Raw genomic sequence first — 12,762 nt, 5'->3', positions numbered from 1 at the left:
CACTTTGCAATCTTAACTCACCTCATATATTGAAATGTGTTTTATTTTTAATATACTTTACTTTTCATGTTTGTTTATGCCTTTACTAACCTTCCACCATCTGGGACTGTTCTCATGCATTCTCATTTCTCTGACTTTATTATTATCTTTAAAGTTACGTTTTTAATTTCCTCTTGAATTTTTCCCTGCTTTTCCTTTCATTGTCCAGTGTTGTTACTCCCTTTCTTGTCTGTGCCTCGATTTTATGAAATGCATATATTTTCTTTCTGTCATTTCTTTACATTATTTATCATAGTGCTTATAATATTTTTCATTCTTCTATAAAGCCCTTTCACATAAGACTAAGCACCTATTCCTGTCATTCATATGTACTCTGCCTTACTCTTGCACTTATAATTTAATAAACTTAAAAACTTTTAGTGAGTTTATTTTCACTCTCATTTATTCCTGTATAGTTTTCTTTTCATGTACATGTTTTCTAAGTCTCTCTTTGGAAGTCTAATTTAAAAATCGTTTAAAATATTTTTATGGACCAATAAAGTGGCACAAAATTCAGAAATTTTTAAAATATTAAGAAAAGGTACTGTAAACATTTTAATTCATTGCAAACTTTGTATATCTATATAGAATGATCTCTATAAAATATATCAATTTCACATTCAGATTTATAAACTAATGTGAAAAATAAAAGCTGCTTTCTTTAAGGTGCATTTCTAGATGTTTGCTTCCATGATTATCCTTATCCAAGTTTGTACAAATTTATATTGTGTTTATACTTTCTTCTCTTTCTTTTTTCTTTTCTTACTAATTCAGTCTATTCCCTCCAAGCCTTTGTTTCCATTAATAGTGTCTTTTTTTTTTCTCTTTCTTTCATGCCCACTTCTCTTTTTTCCTCTTCTTTTTCTTCTAGTCTCACACCTCTTCATGTTGATTTGGATTTTTTTTTAATTTTTAATTTTGTTATGTTAGTCACAATACAGCATTACTTTTTGATGTAGTGATCCACTGTTCATTGTTTCTTATAACACCCACTGCTCCATTGCATTAGGTGCCCTCCTTCATACCCATCACCAGGTTAGCCCATCCCTCCACTCTCCTCCCCTCTGAAACCCTCAGTTTGTTTTCCAGAGTCCATAGTAGCTCCTAGTTCATTCCCCCTTCTGTTTACACCCCCTTCCTTCTTCCCTTCCTTCTCCTACTGATCTCCGTGCTATTCCTTATGTTCCATAAATGAGTGAAAAAATGTGATTATTGTCTTTCTCTGCTTGACGTATTTCTGGAGTTTTAATTTTTAATTCATTTTTCCTTTTGTTGCCATATATGGTAATAAATTGTTGTTGCTGTTGTTTGTTAATTTTTTACTAGTTCTTTATTTTTGATTGCTTTGACATCCTGTTCCTCACACTTGTAAGTGCTTTCTGATATTTAAAGTATACTAATTTATATTTTTTTTGAGCTTTATGATTCTTGTTGATTATGCTGGTGAGGACATCCTTTTCCTCTCCTCTTTTATATTGTTTCTGGGGCCTGCAAATTAAACCTACAAAAGACAGATAAACAGGAGGAACAAAACCCAAATTTGCTCATGGGCCTACAGGAGCTCACAAGAGAAACTTGTAAATCATTAAAATTAGGACCTTTTATACCTAATCTCAATAAGGAAATGGAGTGAGGGTGAAGAGGATTTATGAGATGAACAAGTAGGTTTACAGGGGAAGGAAAGGAGGATACAAAAAGTTTGTGATGATCATTGTCTGTGCAGGTGTAAGTGGTATTTTTCATCCTTTTCATGGTGATAAAAACCCCCCAGAGAAGGGATTTTTTTTAATAGTTTCATTCCCAGAATTTCCTGCTTTCAGTGAGGTAAAAGAAGCTCCTAGAAGACTTTTTTCCTGCAACCATTGAATCTCAAATGTCTTTAGTTTAAAATAATCTTTATCATAACTTTGAGAGTTTAAGTGGTTCTCCACAATCCTATGTAAATGTTTTCATACCAGGCTCTTACTCAGATTACTGATGCTTTTGGAAAATTATTCTTTTTTCTTGATTTCCTAATGTTCCCCATCTCATGTCTTCTAATTTATTCTGACAGACATATATCCTAATAGTTTGTCTATTTCTTGTTAAACTTTACCTTTCCCATAATCTTCTCTTTGCTTCTGTGCCTTTTTTATTTGTGCAATTTTCTTTAGCTGTTTGCCTGCCTCCACTTCTGTTCTGTAGGGTTTTTTTTTCTCTCTCTTTCCTCTCATTCTGTTTAGCTGATTTCCCTGCTGGGATGACACTACCTCCATCCTCCTGTTCTTTCTAGTTTCACTTGTTCCTTCACATTTATTATCCTTCTCTTTCCTTTTCCAATTCGGTTAACTGTCATCCTCTGATTTTAATTCTCTTTCTCCTATATTTCCTTTCACCTCTTCCACTTATTTCCTCATTTCTTTTAACCATTCTTTCCACATATTGCCTTGTTTTTTTTTGTTCATGTTTCTTGGCTCTTCATCATCCTCTGATCTGACAGACAAAATATAGAAAAGATTTGTCAAGTTCAATGCAACAAAAAGGTTTAGATTTTATTGAAAATTGCATTTTCATTTCATTTTGTTAATTTTATATGTCATTTAATAATTTTTAAATATTCATAAGAATTGACCTTTTATGATAGTTGATATTCTGATTTATAAATATCAATATAGTGCTACTTATTTCTGTCTTTCTTATCTTCTGTCAATTGATTTACATAATTTCATCGAAGAAATTTTTGCAGAAATTTGAGTTTATTTCATAGTATTATTTATTGTAAATCCTTTATTTTCTAAAATTACATTGTCTAGTCAAGGAAATAACTTTTTAAATCACGACTTGCAGTAGCTATTATAATATTTTTCTCTACAGTTTTAACCTTATTTTCAGTGTAGACCATTGTCATCAGTAAATGTTAATAATCACATTTTTTTGGTCTTTTGGAGTCCTTATCCTGTTAAAATTCTTTACCACATATGTTAAGAGATAAAATGCAATAATAATGGGGACCAGATAGTTGGTACAATTCTGACATTTCTGACTAATAAATAATTATGTGGGATTTTATAATTTATTAGTTTGTTCTCTTTATATATTAGGTAGCTACCTTGCACAAAGTTGATAATTTCCTTCGTATTTATAATATAGGACAGAATTTTATTTTTATCATAAATGGATATTAAATATATATGAATGTACTTTTCCTATTTACTGTGATACTCATGTGCCTTTCTTCTTTAAGATGTTAATACGGACAATTATGTTAACAGATTCCCTAAGGTTAAGACATTTTAGCATTTCTGGGTAATCCAAACTCTTCACAATACATTATTCTTGTTTATATCTTGGTGGACAGTTTACAGTTATTTAGATGTATATTTATATATTTTATTGAGGTGACATGAATATAACATACAATTAACCATCTTAAAGTGTGCCTTTCAGAGGCATTTATAATATTTGCAATGTTATACAACCACCACTTTGTTAACTTTCAAAACATTTCACCACCTGAAAGAAATCACAGATGCCCCTCTCCCCACCCAGTCACTCCTCTATCCCTCATCCTTCCAATCTCTGGCAACCACATGTCTGCATTCTGTCTATGGATTTATGCGTTTTGGAGACTTTGTATAAATACAATCATACTATATGTGATTTTTGGATTGTGAGTGGTTTTACTTCTAGGCTAGGCTTTCTCATGCAAGTGTGGTCATGTCAATAGTTAAATAGAGGATGATTGGTGTCCCATATGGGATTTGACGTTGGTTGGAAAGAAATGGCTCCACATATAGTTTTGGAATTTGGCTGAATATTTCTTCTCTGTAGTTGCTCATCCCATAAAAGCCGAGGATGCTTCACATGGTGGTGTGGTGGGTTTGCAGTGAGGAAGAACAGCAAGCTGCACCTAAGGGCACTTATCAAGATTTTGCTTGTGTCATGTTTACTCTACACTGACTGGCCAAAACAAGCCAAGGGACAACCCACATTAAAGGACAGAGAAAAGCCACCTCATGGGTGCGACTGCGATACCAGGGGAGAATTTATAGGCATTTTTGCAGTCTATCACTTCCTGGGATCAAGAGCAAATTAGATGTAAGAAATTGGAGACAGGGAGTAGAGACAATTCCTCAGAGGAGAATTGCTCAAAAGACAATAAGAGAAGTTATTCAAGAAATGTGCAGGATACACAGTATGTATTCATGTTGATAGGGGAAATTTGATAATGTCTGAGAGAGAAAAGAATAACAGAAGTGAGGGTCATGACTCAGAAAGATATTTCCAGATTCATTGTACAAATGCATGGATGGACTATGACAAAAACATAGACAACCCATTCTCAGAGCCAGAGGACAAAGCTGAGGTTTGGAGCAAGGATACAGAAAGTGGGATTGATGTACTGGTGGAATTTGGGGGAATATCTTTTGATTGCTTTATTTTTCTAAATAAAATGTGGAGATAATTGATGGATGAATGAATCAAGAAAATATGGTATATATATATATATATATATATACACACACAATGGAGTGAATATACACACATATATAAAATGGAATATTACATATTACATATATACACAAGGTATATATATAATGTCATATTATTTATTTATATGATGGAATATGTATACATATACACACACAAAATGGAATACCATTCAGCCATAAAAAACAATGGAATCTTGCCATTTGCAGGAACATGGATGGAACTTATTGTTATTATGCTAAGTTGAATGAGTCAGACAGACAAAAACACATACTGTATGACCTCACTTACATGTGGAAGTAAAAAAAAATCCCAAAATGACCATTGAATTCATACATAGAGAAATCAGACTGGTAGTTGACAGAAGTGGGAATTGAAGAGTAGATGAAATGGGTGAAGGGAGTCAAAAGGTGTAAACTTCTAGTTTTAAAAAAAAGTCATGGGGATGTTAAGGGCAGCATCTAGAACACAGTTAATGGTGCTGTATTGTATATTTGAAAGTTGCTTGGAGTGTAGAATTTAAAAGTGGTCATTATAAGAAACAACATTGGAACTATGTGTGGTGATGGATGTTAGATTGACTTATCATGTTGATCATTTTGCAATATACACAAATACCAAATTACTATTTTGTACACCTGAAACCAACATAGTGTTTCATTTCAATTAAATCTCAATGGAAAATATGCAATGCACCATCAGTTGAATATGAGATTTGGAGAGGATTTGTTGGTAGTTTGAGAATGGACAAGTTATGAAATAGCCATCAAGAGGAGTGACAAAGTGAATATTCAAGGAATACTCTAGAAAATTTAGTGTGACTGCTGGCTGAAATGAAAGGTCACTGGAGCTAAGTGGTGAAGAATTTAAGTTCACTTGATATGGTTATATATTTTTCTCTAGCCTTGCTTATCTGAGTAGAATGATATAAATTAGGCAGACTATGTGTGTGTGTGTGTGTGTGAGGACCATAGGAGCAGGAATAAAGCAAGGACATCACATGCTTTTGCAGGAAATGATTATAATCCTGGATCAAGGAAGTTTAGGTGAAGAGGAGAGATTGGGAGATCTTGTGGAGAGCAAAGAGATCAATGTTTTGCAGACCCAGGTTATCTCAAAGTAATTTTGGAGTCAGAAATTACATAAACTATGCTGGAAATAGCAGGTAACAGGAGGATTAGATGCTTGGAAGTGACACATAATGAATTTACAATATTGACAATGACAGAATCTAGTATGTGGATAGGAGAGGGTGGGTGAGGTGGGGGAAGGCAGAAGCAGAAGTGTTGGAAGAGAGGAAATCAGAAATGTGAGAGAGGATGAGGATACTGGACAGCTTCTTTGTGTGGATCATACGATCACCAAAGATATGACAGGAGGTGAATTGGGGAGTGTTACATTAGTCAAGTGCTAAGAGGGGGAGTGGTATGGGGTGAGTAGATTACCTCCACATGAACAGTGGTGGATGTAGCCTGATGACAAATTGCTTTAAAGCTGAGGTGATGACGAATTATCTGAAAGTGTTGGGGATCAAAGAAGACATTCCCACCTTCAGGCCTGGTTTTATAGGGGACAGAGGAGAGATAGATCCCATTACTTGAGAGAGATTCAGGAGAATCAGTGACTTTAGTATAGAATAAAAAGATAAAGTGAATTTTCAAAACGGAACTGGAGGATGCAGTGTACTGACCCAGGAGGTGATGTGATGTCATGTACATTGGAAGGGTCTTGGAGTTAGGAAACGTGTGTAGCAGGGTCAGGAAAGGCATTTAAGGAGCCAGATAGTCATGTGCGACTCGGGATGGAGTCTTCTACTGGTGAATGAGTAAAACAATAATGTGTGTCATGTACAGTAGAAATGTAATATTATGCATTAAAATACATAAGAATTTTCTATTATTCGTGGCGGAAGATGGAAATTCAAATATTTGAGATGAAGTTCAGAACATACACATAGAACATAAATGGAATCTGTATAAATCTGAAATATTGCTTTTAATAAACAAAAACAACTTCTTCTGATTATTAAATTTATTTCATAGAATTACAGTTATGTTTTCATAAAAAGCATGCTTTATCTCATCCCACATATTCCTGTGCAGTGACATCAATATTCCTTGATATTTACCTCTAGAACTGATTCTTACTTTCCTGAATGTTGTTACAGAGCATCTGCACAACCTCCTGCTGAGGGTGATCAGACCTCATGGAGTCTCCATATGATCCCATTGTGTCCATCAGGCTTAAAATCCATTTTGGGTTCCTTTTGAATCTGAGCAAGAGTGTATCAAAGTAAAGAGGCAAATGAATGTGATGGCTTCAAGTGATACTATTTTGGGAGTGTTCATTCTCTCTCAAGTTGGGATTGGTTTTATTGGAAACACATTGCTACTGGTGTTACTCATCAACACCTTCTTAGTCCAGCTACATACAAAGAAGCCTATAGATTTGATATTTATCCATTTGATTTTAGCGAATATCATGACAATTCTTTTTAGTGGGATTCCAGAAGTAATGAATGCCTTTGGAGTAAGAAATTTTCTAGACGACATTGGTTGTAAGGTAGTGCTCTACATCCACAGAGTCTTCCGGGGTCTTTCCCTCTGCACCACATCTTTCCTGAGTATTGTTCAGGCCATCATTATCACTCCCAGCAACTCTAAGTGGGCATGGCTTAAGCCCAAAATCTCCACATACATTTTTCCTGCTTTCTGTTCTTTCTGGAACATTAACATGCTGATCTATATTCATGTCATCATAAGTGCATTGGCCCCATACAACACCACAGAACTTGACAAATTCTATTCTCTGACATACTGTATTGGGAAGAATCCTGATTACATTCAGTCAGCTGTCTTTCGAGGGTCCATGGTCTTACGAGATTTCGTGTGTATGTTCCTCATGGTCTGGACCAGTGGGTACGTGGTAATGTTCCTTTTCAAACATCGCAAGACAGTCCAGTATGTCCACAGGACCAGCCTCAGCCCAAGACCTTCTCCTGAAACCAAGGCCACCCACACAATCCTGGCACTGGTGAGCTGTTTGTTTTCTTTTACTGGGGTAATAGCTTCCTTACCATTTATGTATGTTATGAACGTAATGTAAAAGGTCTGGAGAACATCACTGTAATTCTCTCACATTTTTATCCTGCAATCTCTCCTTTTGTACTGATCAAAAATCATAACAAGCCATTCTTCCTAAACTGTGCCTTTGCAAAGATGAGAAGATCCTCTCAACACACAATTTCCCTCAACACATGATGCCCTCACACACTTTTTGATACAAAGGCCTCAATTAGAATTTCCCACCCTTAATTTCGGGAAGGTCAAATTATGTAAGAGTGCTAAAAATAGTCCCTGTGGACATCTCTCAAACCATCCATCTTCTTGAACACAGGAGATAAAGGTTTGTGTTGTGGAATAAAACATTTTTGAAACAGTTACACCTGGATGGGGCAATCTTTATCTTATAATGATTCTCAAAAATTCATTTTGATTTCTTTGCATTACCCTATTTTTAAGACATTTTTCCTAATGTGACAGATCTATTGGGTCACTTACAGTAACTACACTTGCTGGATCATGCTAGACAGATCTTCCCTTAGACCAAAAGTCTTGTTATCTGCACTATTGCATTCTTTACACCTTGGAGTCAATACATGAGTTTACCATATGTTGTCAGTTATATCTGGTTTGACCATAAACAGTGATATGTGTAAATATAACCATGTTTCCCTCATCTTATGAGTAATACTGAAACCCCCCAAAAATCCTCATATACTTTATGAAGCCCTGCTTTACTTCCTCTATGCACACCTTTCAACGTATTTGCATCACTGGAGGTATTTCTTGAATAGTTCTGTTTTTCAAAGGCATGTTTTTTATGTCAAAAGCAAACTATGTTTTCTTTGTGGATATCTACTTTTGGAAAGAAATATGGAGCCATTCCCTTTTTTCACATTACACTATATCAGAAAAGCTCAAGAATTCTGCTAGAAAAGAGCTAAAATTTTCAATAAAATATTTTAAAATATTTTTCCCTAAGAACTATGCTCGAACAAGCATAAGGGAGTGAACATCACACTGAAAGTGAATCTGTCCGCAGCACATGAGTGACTCTTACAGCACAGACCTCTGTGCTTCACAGCTTCTCAGGAAAGACAAAACTGGGACTTGGAGCCATAGAACAGAGACTGACTGATGAGGTAAACAGAATAAAAAAAAATTCAGCAAGATAAGAACAAGGAAGGCATGAAGACACTCAAACTGAAAACGATTAGAGTATGGAAATACTAATTTTAAAGATATGAGTATTTCTAAAAATATTCTAAAAAATATTCTAAAAAATATGAGTATTTCTAAACTGTCAGACAAAAACTGGGCCTTGTGATGGAGGGGGTACTACAACAATGATAAAGATTAAGACAACTGAGAAAAAGTTGCCCTAAAATTTTAGACCGTCAAAAGGTTAACTTCAATATAAGAAGACAAATTATAAACAGAAGACAGCATGTCCATGATTTTAGTGGGAGATTCACATACAATTATTTCAGTAATTGATACCCCTATAGGGAAAAATTGTGCATTTAAAACACCATACCGTGGATCAATGCAAATCAAAACCGTAATGGATTGTTTACACCCACCAGATTGGCTAAAATAGAGAAGAGATTGATTACAAGGGTGGAGAGGATGTGGGGAAATTGGAACCCTCTTACACCGTTGGTGGATATGTAAACTGGTGCACCTATTGTGGAAAATTGCTTGGAAGTTTCTCAAACAGTTAAAGATAGAATTAACATAGAGCCCAGCAATTCCACTATCAAAGAATTGAAAAGAGTTCTCCAAACAAAAACAGGTCTATGTGAATATTCACAGCAGTGTTATTCATAATATAAAAACATGGAAACAACTGACACGTCCACCTAGCAATGAATGAAGGAAAAGCTGTGGTATAATCGTAGCATGGAATCATATTCAGTCCTGACACATGGATGAACCATGAAAACATGCTGAATGGAAGAAGGGAAGCTCTTTTTTTTTTTTGAGAGAGAGAGAAGAAAGAATGAAAGGGGCAGGGACAAAGGGATAGAGAGAATCTCAAGCAGACTCTGTTCTGAGTGCAGAACAGAACATAGGGCTTGATCTCATGACCCCAAAATCAGGAACTGAGCCAATATAAAGAGTCAGACACTTTACTGACTGGGCCACCCAGGCATCCCTGGAAGAAGGTAATCTTCAAAGACCACATAATGTGTCATTCCACTTATATGAAGTGTCCAGAATAAGCAAACTCATAGACACAGAAAATAGATTATCAGCTGCCTATGGCTATGGGCAGGAGTGGGTGGGGGAGGGAAGGGTGAAACAGGGAATGCTTCTAGTGGGCACAGAGTTTCCTGTATGGGTGATGAAAACATTCTAACATAGATTGTGTGGATGGTTGCACAGATCTGTGAATATACTAAAAACCATTGAATTTTGCACTTTAAATTGGTGAATTATATAGTATTAAATGATAGTTAAATAACGTCGTTACTAAAAAAAAGAATACATATCATTGGACAATATACTTAAAGTTTTAATTTAAAGTAATAATTAAAAATTATTTTCAACCCTGAGTTAGAGAACATACATTTGTTCACATGTACATTTAGACCATTTAGAAACGTGAAACATTGAGAGAGGTGACCTGAGTGAGGAGGGCATAACATTTCTAAAGGAATAAGCAGAAGTGTTTCTACACAGATCACATTCTCTGGTTTCTATGAAAATACGGCAGCAATTTAAAACAATACAAGAAAAGCTGCAACATTTTTGGAAATTGGAAATAGTTTTTAACATAACTTACTTGATGAGAAAATGTAAGAGAAATGATATGTTATGCATTCTTCAATACTGAAAGGCTACATACAAAATTGAACAATGAAACTCAAGGTGTAAATGGAGGACAATTTATTACCCTAAAAGATAGGGAAGAAAAAGTAATAGTGTAATAAAATGAGTGTTCAAATTAAAGCAATATAAAAACTAAAAAGAAAAAACAGCAAATGTGGATAAATAAATTACACAAAAAAATAGAAGAAAATGAAACAAAAAAATTAAGAAAATGAGAAAGAAGAAAGCGAAGCAATTTACCTTGACAAGTATTATAGAGTAAGTGATTTCAAGACAGAGCTAATAAAAATACATGTAATTCAATAAAGCTGAGTTGAGAAAGAGAATTCCTGGGTAGATCACTAAAGCAATCGAAACAGTAGTTTAAAAAGCTACATACATGGGATTTCTACTTCTGGCAATGTTGGAATATGTAATTTATACAGCCCTCCTGCTGAAAACAACTACAAAAAATGGATAAATATAAGAAAGCCTGCTCTAGGTCAAGGAAGTAAAAGGGGCCATGTAGAAAGAATAGAGTCAGATTGAGGGCCCATATTTTGTGCTGTGTTCCTCATGGAGATGTTTCCCAGTTACTGCAGAGATTCTTGGGAGAGAGAAAGACTTTGCAGAGATTTTAACAGTCTCACAAACCAAGGAACCAAAAGCAGAGTCCAGGGCTCACAAATAGTGAGCATGCCTATTACCAAACCCAAGTTTGGCTGGCTGGCCATAGCTGGAAAGATCATTACTCAAGAGATGTGTATTAATTGGAAATGAATTTGAGCTTCATTCATGAAGACAGCAAACTGGGTAGAAGGCATATTCTTGGACAAAGGCCATCTCTGAGGTTTCTGCCTATCCCGGGGCTTTTTAAAGTGGTTTAGGTTAAGCAGTAAAGGGAGTGCAGTGGTCTGTAACATTTCTTGTTATCACAGTGCTGGTGTTGGGGTGGACATGTGGCTGTGCTCCAGATTCTGGTTCCTGTTTCCTGGTAGGTAGGAATACCCTGGTCCTTGTGCACAGGAGGGCAAGTCTATAGATGCTCAAAGGGTGATTAGTAAAATAATTTTTGTGACCTAAAAAAAGAAAAACATCTTGCTAAAAAAATTGGTAGGCTAATCAAAGAGCCTACGTGGTATCAAACAGACTTGCTGACCTCTCTGGACTGGGAAAGTTCTGGTCCTTCAGTCCTCAAGGCCATTTGTCTACCTGTTACACAACAAGGAACTTAGGTCAGCAACCAAAAAGTGTGCTAACTTGAAGTAAGTAAAGCCTTAGGACTGGTCGGAGTACTGTGACAGGCCCTAGTCAACCATCAAACTAGATATAAACCAGTCTTCTCAGGCACTGAGGTGAAGCATTGACTCCTCTCTGTCTAGTAAAGAAGATTAAGTGTCAGTGTTCTTCAGAGAAATAGAACCAATAGTATACAACACACACACACACACACACAGAGAAAAAACACGCATGCACAAATACACAGCCTATACCTATAGATTTATTTTAAGGAATTCCCTCAGGAGACTATGAAAGCTGGCATACCTGATATATGTAGGGCAGGGTCGCTGTCCTCAAATTCTGGTAAGGTCTGATGTTCCAATCTTGAGTCGAAATTCCATATGGTGCCTGGAAACTAGGTAGGATTTCCATGTTAAAGACTTGAGGTAGAATTTCTTCTTCTCCAAGAAACCAATTTTTGCATTTAAGGCCTTCAACTGATTGGATGAGGCCCACCCCTAATATTGAAAAAAATCCTCCTTATTTAAAATCAACTTATTGTAGATGTTAAGTACATCTATAAAATACCATTACAGCAACATCCACAGTGGTGTTCGACCAACCAACTGGGTTAAGTGACACATAAAGTTTAACCATTACAGGATGGTTACTACAAGTCTTTGCCATCTCCAAACAGTAAATGTAAAGCCTCTCTGAGCAGATATCACGCAAAGCCTCAGAAGATTTGTATGGTGTTTTATTTACCATGTGCAGTCTTTCAGGATACTTAACCTGAAAGAAAGCATGAGTTCATTGATGGAATGAAAAAGAAAATCAAACACAGAGACATGGGGTACCAAGTAATACGCAAGTCATTCATAGAGTTCAAAATAACTGTATTGCCTCTGGGGAAGAGAATTTAAAAGGCCAAAGTATGAACATGCCAAGAAAAAATGGATGTGGGAGGAGGAGTTAAGATGGCAGAGGAGTAGGGCACCCTAAATTCGTCTGATCCCTGGAATTCAGCTAGATAGTTATCAAATCATTCTGAACACCTCCAAAAGCAACAGGACATCTGAGAAAAGAATTGCTGCAATAATACAAATAGAAAAGTGAACACTTTTTGCAGGGTGGGAGGTGCAGAGATGTGAATCTG

At 35.8% G+C, this 12,762-nt stretch overlaps 1 protein-coding gene across 1 annotated transcript; it reads left to right on the top strand.

Annotated features, from left to right (window-relative positions):
* The first annotated feature begins 6,822 nt into the window (after nucleotides 1–6,822).
* LOC100470564 (vomeronasal type-1 receptor 4-like) lies at nucleotides 6,823–7,769 on the top strand. Its single transcript, XM_034655715.1, is given in 2 exon segments — nucleotides 6,823–7,549; nucleotides 7,552–7,769. Coding segments are annotated over 2 exon segments (945 nt in total).
* The last annotated feature ends 4,993 nt before the right edge of the window (nucleotides 7,770–12,762 follow it).

This window comes from Ailuropoda melanoleuca, chromosome 3 (genome assembly GCF_002007445.2).
Source record: "Ailuropoda melanoleuca isolate Jingjing chromosome 3, ASM200744v2, whole genome shotgun sequence".
In the NCBI taxonomy this organism is placed as follows: Eukaryota; Metazoa; Chordata; class Mammalia; order Carnivora; family Ursidae; genus Ailuropoda; species Ailuropoda melanoleuca.
This window is presented reverse-complemented; position numbering and strand designations above follow the sequence as displayed.